This window comes from Dysidea avara, chromosome 4 (assembly GCF_963678975.1).
Source record: "Dysidea avara chromosome 4, odDysAvar1.4, whole genome shotgun sequence".
Lineage (NCBI taxonomy): Eukaryota > Metazoa > Porifera > Demospongiae > Dictyoceratida > Dysideidae > Dysidea > Dysidea avara.
The window spans coordinates 40,189,510-40,197,841 of NC_089275.1; the positions used below are offsets into that span (position 1 = coordinate 40,189,510).

At 36.0% G+C, this 8,332-nt stretch overlaps 1 protein-coding gene across 1 annotated transcript; it reads right to left on the reverse strand.

Annotated features, from left to right (window-relative positions):
* Nucleotides 1–4,953: 4,953 nt before the first annotated feature.
* Nucleotides 4,954–6,975, reverse strand: LOC136253857 (uncharacterized). The gene is made up of 3 exons (XM_066046518.1): nt 6,657–6,975; nt 5,476–5,674; nt 4,954–5,110 (listed from the first exon to the last, which is right to left on the reverse strand). Exons 1-3 carry the CDS (start codon nt 6,973–6,975, stop codon nt 4,954–4,956), a joined length of 675 nt encoding a protein of 224 aa, XP_065902590.1.
* Nucleotides 6,976–8,332: the final 1,357 nt, after the last annotated feature.

The window sequence follows — 8,332 nt, forward strand, 5'->3', positions numbered from 1 at the left end:
ACCAAGGCATGGAAAAGCAGTTTAGCTGAGTTTCAATGGTATTTATATATAACACGTCTCATCATCTGATTTTGAATAAAATGTGATAGCTATGATGGTTATGATTATTGGAAACTCGGTTGGAAAATTATACAATAAAAGCTCTGATGATAATAAGAGATGATGAGACGTGTTATATATAAATACCATTGAAACTCAGCTAAATTGCTTTTCCATGCCTTGGTGCTATATACAGGGCCATAGCCAGACTTTTATCTGGGTAGGTTCTTTTACAAGAAAAGTGGACCTTTTTATATGACATGATTCAGATTATATTATGGTGTGCGATTGCATGCTGAAACTAGGTGGGTCTGGGGGCATGCCCCCCCCCCCCCCCCCCCCCCAGGAAATTTTTTGAAAATATTTACTAAAAGGTTGAATTTAGTGGCATTTCAGTCAATAAAAATAACAATTTTTTAGGTAAGGTGAAGACCAGCTGTATGGATGATATCTGGAAAAAAATCTCTACTGCTACTGTAATTATACCATCTGCACATGCATGTGTCTAAATAGCTATAATATATTGGAATGTCACAGTGAATAAGAATGGAAAGATTGAGCACTCTGCCATGATCAACAGGGGCAGTGGAGCAGAACAAAAGGATGAAATTTAATTATTGCATGGAGTTGAAGCATGGAGTTGAAGCATGGATGCTATTTGTGGACTCTGCATGGAGGGACTTGTCCACCACAATCTTGTATTTTAACGAATGCTTGGTTTAGACAATCTACATGTAGCTTTTAAACTGTAAGTGTGACTGTTCTATTAGAGTGATTGTTCTATTAGAGTGGTGGACTGCTCTATTAGAGTATCGCGATCTTGCATTGCATTTAATACAAGCACTGAATGAGCTACTCGGAGCACTTAATTTAGATTCTTATTAGTGGTATCTAGTAAACTGTAGCTACTGGACTTTTGCTCCCGAGAATTTGGACTTGTATACTAAAATTGTGGACCTTTTCCCCCCGAACCCCCCCCCGGGCTACGGGCCTGATATAGTTGGCACATAACTGCATGTGTCCTATGAGTATAAAACTCAAACCCACAATGAAAAGTATTCATTTCGTCGAGGCGTAAATTTGTAGTAGTGCATTTTTATACTGGTTACCAGGAATCATTTCACCATCCAAAACAGATAAACCCTTGACTTTTATGACTGTTATAGCAGAAGTTATACTTATTGTGGCGGAAATTTGCCTATTATGTTCCTAATTATGCTCCATTATGCCAGCATTATGCTTTATACTTTTCATCCCCTATTTATATGCTAAAAATTATGTCGGAATCGACGCAAGCCTAATGATCACAAGTGCAAAAGTTACATGACTGAGCAATCTCATATTGAAAATAGTTGAATGGCCAGTTGAGCTGAAAAATGCTGCTACAGTAAAACCTGATTTAGCGACCACCTGCATAGAAAGGTCACCTCTCCAAAAAATTGAATTACCAAACTGAAAAGATAAGCTATAAGCAGCAGCCACCTGCTTAGAAATCTTTTTAGTAAAAGTTTTGTAATTTTCAACTCAAAAAATATAGGTAAATGCATAACGTTCCGTTATTATTTGAACCGTTCACATAATATTATTTTTTGACGTGTTGTAAGTCCTGCATACATATGGTTAAAGTAGGTAATTAAAGTTCGCTCAATTTGTCTATGGCATAATAGTTATAATACAAGCAACTTAAGTAAATATATGTGTGTGCACAGATGACGTCAACATGGCTGTCATATAATAAGATGATCCTTCAGACAAGCACCAGCTGTTATTGAAAGTGTTATTAATGTAAAGTATTCATCATTAAGACATGGACTGAAGCACACATAAAGGATTGTCTTCACTGCTTGAAGTATCTTAGTTTACTACAGTGGTATATCCCCAGTATATGGAACAGTTAATTGTTTGTTATTTTAGTAGTTTTTCAGTAAACCCGCATTACTGATGTTTTACTGAGAGTTTAAAACTTAGTAAAATAATTATGTTCCATATACTTAAGTTTACTGACACTTTACTATCAGTATAACTACAGTTAGGCATCTTAACAAATTAGTAAACTAAGGACCTTCAAGCAGTGCTTATTCAGAGGATTTAGTCCAAGTATCAAAATCAAATATGTATATTGAATGTGTGTGTATGGGTCATAAGTATTTTGTTCAGTTATCTTCAAGTATATTAAAAAAATATAGCACATCATAAGTACATATGTACACTCAATTCATCAGGTCTGCAGTCAAACAGATGGTTACATGTGTGTTTACAATGTGTTGCCAACTTGCCACAGGTCCCATACCACAGTGCACTGGTGTTAAGTTACACTTGTATGGCCTAATTAAAGTGGCACGGTTCCCTTTTCCAATAGCTAACAGTAACATGATGAACTAGTGGCTGAGTTGTACCATATACACATGCAATATATTATCAGGTTGAGACCTGCAGTGTATGCATAGTTCTCAAATATAGGTAAGATTAACCTGTTGCATTTGTGATCAAGTGTATATTGTGTGTGCTCAGTTCTTCAGTCTGACATGCCATAATAAATCATACTATGAGAGTGAAGGAAGTTCAGTAATTGACATCATACTGTGTGTTATCAAAGTTCTATAAAATTGATGGGTTGCCATTTTAAGTAGTACATTATAAAGAACATGTTAAATTACATAACAAATTATTGAAGCCTCACAGCAGAAAGTTGGAAAAAAAGTGGTATTATTGTGAATAGTAAAAGGAAGAAATTACAACCATGCATGTACATGATGACCTAGTTAGTAGCAGGGGCAGATCTAGGATTTCCCAAGAGGGGGTGCTGAGTTAGGGGAATTTATAGTGAGGGCTAAAAAATGTGGCATCTGATTGATACAACTAGTAGTGCAGTGTGAGAAGAACACTCAGCATGAGGAGCATGCTTTTATCTAAGAGATATTGGAGGATGCCCTTCAAAAGAATTTTTTTTGCAAATTTAGCTTTCTGAGATTGAATTTGGCAATAATATTGACTGAACCTTATCAAATAAGCAATTGTGAGCCACTTGTAACTAAGTGAAATCATTATTTTCTAGCAGTGGTAACTAGTCTTCATATAAAGGGCACAACATAAATGCTGCAGTATAAATTCAAGGTGGGAGTTGGTTAGGGACCCGCCGATTATGCTCATAATTTTACCTATTATGCTATGCTGCACTGCTCAAAAATTCACCTATTATGCTTAAATTAATGCTCAATATTTACCTATTATGCTCGATTATTCTCAATGTTCATACCTTAGTTCATATGCTTTGCTACGAGTTTAACACTGTATAGACAAAAAATGAGTGGCTGGAGCATAAATAATAAATTCCTGCTGCATATGTAAGAGAAAAGATCGATATACTCGTCAGTTTGATGATTGTTCTATTAGAGTTACTGACTGCTCTATTAGAGTATATCGATCTTATTTTGCAATTGTCATTTTCCAGCAAGAATTTATACTATCGTACAAATATTTAACCTATTATGCTGGCATTATGCTCAATGCTTTTAGGTACCTATTATGCTCAAAATTATGCCAGCATAATCGGCGGGTCCCTAGAGTTGGTCTTTATAGTTTAAGAATTTATTGATGAATGTTCTATAAGAGTAGTTGGCTGTTCTATTAGAGTATTTCGATCTTTAGCAGTTTTACCCCTTTGTTTCCCTCTTGTTGACCCCTAGAAGAGATTAGCCCTTCTATTCTTGCTCTTTCCATGTTTTCATGTTTTAGATGCAACCGCACCTGTATTGTAGCTTCTACTATCTTTCTAGCTAACACAAGGTAAAAATTTGGAGGGAGAGTGCTTCAGCCCCCCAAGCACCCCCACTAAATCCGCCCTTGAGTAGAGCTAGTTTTTTTTGCTGCACATGGTCACTTGCCTCCTGGATAGTTCCAACTGTGATAACATTTGGTGAACTTGAAGGTGAATATCTGCATGAGTCGTTATGATGATTTCCTACCACAAAATAACAGTAGATAACAAAGTAGGCCTGTGTCAAATATGCCAGCATAATAAACAGCATAATAGGATGGAGTGCTATGCCAGCATATTAGGTGGATATTAGAGCTTAATTATGGTACTCCCTTATAGAGCTGTCAGTAGAAACTACAATAGAGCACTCAAATGCATTGTACATTGCTCTCAAGATTAATACTTTCTAATAGAACAGTCACTTTGTAGTGAATACTCCCATAGTGATGCAAGATAATTGTAAGAAATGTGGCTAACCTAGAAGCATAAGAGGAAGATTGAAGAGCATAATAGGTGAAAATTTTTGGAAATTCCTTAAAGCAGTTTGGGCAGCATATTATATTCAGGCCTACAACACAGATGAATTATTATAGACAAACATGAAATACTGATGTCATATATGCATACATCCCATGCAGGCATGATCAAGGTCTGGTGTTATAAATGCATGCACAATTGCACTATTAGCTGGACAGTATTACTAGGAGTACATAATAAAATTAGGGAGGCTATATTATGTACTGTTGGTCTTACCTGCAGCAGTCACAACTACTATATAATTTTTTTTTATTTTTTATTATTTTTTTATTATTTTTTTCCCGGGATAGATGGACTGCCCTTGCCACCACACCCAGCACTAGGTGTTAAAGTGCTGGACAGCTGGAAATACGAGCAATCAAACAAGGCCGCCAGACTCCAAGCGACCCTTGGAGTAGGCCAGATCAACATTAGTGGTTGATGGACGACCAACTGAAGAGCGATGACCCCTCAAACACATCATTGCAGATCTTAACAATGAAAAGCAAAGCCTACATCGCAGCCAGAATAAGCATTTGCTGTAATTAATGCTGCGCTTCTCAGTTAACATTGAAGCAAGCTTCCTAAAAACTACTAAAGCTTCCTATAAACTACAATAATATTAGCGACAGCTGCTCTAATTACATTACAATGTTAACAGCTGGAGTGATTGGTCCAATAAGAGACATTGAAATTACTGATCTTCTTCCAGTTTGTCTGACGCATCCAATAACATGATTGATGCCAGCAGTGATGTAGGAAAAGAGCCCAGATAGTGTGCAACCCAGCACCTTGATGCTAAGTGAATATAAATTAAATTTGTATCACACATTAGTATGAACAGCAACTTGTATCAAATATCTATCAATTGCAGAATTGCTTTTGTTACTTGAAGCTATAACCACTGTAACTGTTACTGTCTGAAAATGAAATAATCTACATAATAGGCCATATTCTACCAAACAATGAATTGAATTTTAGCATGTTTGGTGAATTCATCAAAATTTTGAATCCCAACATACTAATAGCCTATAACAAACTTTCGCACCATCTATGATTATGACATAAAAAATAAAGACAGATAGAGTAAGGTATATAAATTCAAAAATAGCTACTGTACAAGTTAGTCTGTGGTACATTAAATTACAACTATACCACATTACCTGCATACTCTAGCCCCCCATGCTACTCCGGTTAATCTCCCAACAGCCAATCCTGCACAGCGAGTACCATGACCATGACTATGACCATCATCTCCTCGACCACCAGACTCATCATATTCACCAAATGATGCACATCCTCCAAACACCACATGATCATAGTTGATTCCAGTATCAAGTATGTACACATACATGCCAGAACCTGCAGTTGAAAGAATAAGTGAATTACAGAGTATAGAACCCCATCATGAACACTTTAGAGCCTCAATACATTTCTTCTGCTGAAATATAATTATAGAAGCTCTTATGTTTTGGATCACAACTGCTGAAGCCAAAATTGTTCATATTTGTTTGCTATTGAGCCTACAAACTTTAAAGGTGGTACTGCTTCCTACCCAGGGTGAGTAATCAATCATAACATTATGCACCTAATTGTAGTGTAGTGGTAACTAAGCACCAGATCAGCCCATGTAACTACTAGGGTAAACAATGAATCAAATTGTGTACACATTATTAACCAAATATGCATGTAGGAAGATACGTGTGTAGATGATTGTGTGTGTAAATAACCACTTTGCACATATCCACAATTTATTCAAAAAACTGTAATGGCATATCTAGCTAAGAGATGTTGATTTTAAAATGGTTGCAACTAAGTGTAGAGACTTCAACTTGCAAAGCTACAGCTATAAAAAAATTTTTTTTGCAATGTGAAAATCTTTGGCTTTTATTTACCATCACTTTTGGACAGTAGTGTTTGTTGAGTGGTAAATTCCGTTGATCTAATTTGTCAATGTTCCAGCTCAGTTTCACTTCATTATCCTTGTCAATAATGTCAACAGAATTTGATTCTGATAAGTGTCTAAGTCTCCATACACCTTCTGGTCCTCCTCAACACGAAGTACCTCATCATTTCTCTATAACCTGTGAATACACATACACCAGTGTGTAACTCTATAGTAGTAACCGGACTATACAGTGAAACTTGCATAATTGGACACCACGAGAGCAATCACAACTGTCCTGACCACATTAAAATTTCCAGAGCAGTTTAATAACCTAACTAAATGTCTGTGACTTTTGTGTCCACAACAATGTACAATTGCAAGTTCTACTGTACACTCAAATACTTGTCACCATTTTTAGTCCTTCTTAATCTTTTAGTTCAGCTGTTACCATGCTACCAGTGTTGTCTTGTACTTTCACGTTCCTGGAGTCTACTGGGTTGTTAGGATCATCAGTGGCATCAGTGAGGTCACCTATAATATGTGAAGCTATTGAGTTACTTTCATTCTTCATTATGATGACGTAGTGGCCATCTTGATGATCATCTACATTTCTAGCCTTTCTTAATTTCTTGTGATGAAACTTCACAGCATCAAACAAATCAGTGGTGACTAGTTTTGATGAATTCACAACCGGTGGCTGGTGCAGTTTTGCATCAACTAACAACAACCAACCAATGCAAACCATCAAAGTTAGTACTACAAATAAACTCAACATCTCAGGTAGATTGATGGTAAAGTCCTATAAGCACTTTTATACCAGCAGTACGGTTGGTATGGTATTTGTCACTTCACAATTGTATATTCACACTCCTTGTCCCTCCCACATGTCTTCATAACTAGATAATAAATGTATTATGAAACTTAGATGACTTATGTACATTGTGAATTGCAATGTTCATATCCAGTTATTCTTCTTCAAGCCACGCATCTGTTCATTGTAACTATATTATATGCATGCAGACTCTACAGTCCTAAGCAACTAGCTACAGATGTCGATGATTTACTGACAAGAACAAGAGCTATAGCTAGACTTTTACTGTATACATAAAATTTTCAAGGAGGAAAATTTTAAGCTGAAAAAATTTTCCTCCAAATCAAGTCATTATGCACATAATCAGTTATGGCACTAACTACTTAGCCACAATTTTTTCCCCTCCAAATCTTGCCACAACCAACAAAAGGTTTTTACATTGAAACTTTTTATGCATGTGGTAGCTCCTTTAGATGAAAAAGTGGATCTAATTTGTGTGGTGTGATGCAGGATTACATCAGGGTGTCCTTTGCAGCATTCTGCTCCCCCCCCCCCCCCCCTTCCACCCTTAAGGGAAACTGTAAAAAGCATATCACTAACTGACTGACATTTGTCACTAAAAATACCAGTAATGACTTGGCTTCTAAAAATTTAAACCATTTACTGAAATTGTGGACCTTTATTTAGAACCTTCTCTCCCCCTTACAGATTTGAAGAATACATCTGATGGAAGTGAATATCCTCTATGTACATATCTACTTAATCGTATATATGTATTATGTATGCACATACACAAATTGATATGTAGTTTTGCACAACAATGCATGTACAATATCTTCTTTTAACTTCATAGATCTATTTCTCTTCCCTATAGTTTGAGTTTGAAATCAGCTAACACTGCACTTTACAACTGCTCTACAATATTTAAACATTCAATAAGTTTAACTGATTCGCTTTTAAATTAGTAAAATGATTAACACATGTATGCTTTACTGTAGCATATTATGAATAGGTTGGCAACTGATTCAACTCTTTTACCATTAGTTAATTGATCAGTATAGCTATTTGTCACTGTAGTAAAATGTACTAAGAAACTGTGATACAAGGGATTTGAACTATTGGATTTTGGACAACTTAATTGATGTGACTGAGTCTGGGAAAATCAATTGTATAAGAATCAAGAAATGCTGGTTTAAGTGTTGTATATAGCTTGTCAATGATTGAAGCTATATGTGAAGAATTTTCACACCCATTTTCACATTCATTACCTTAATTAAATTCTAGAGCATCCACTGTACAAGTATCCAGCAGCTAATTTTAC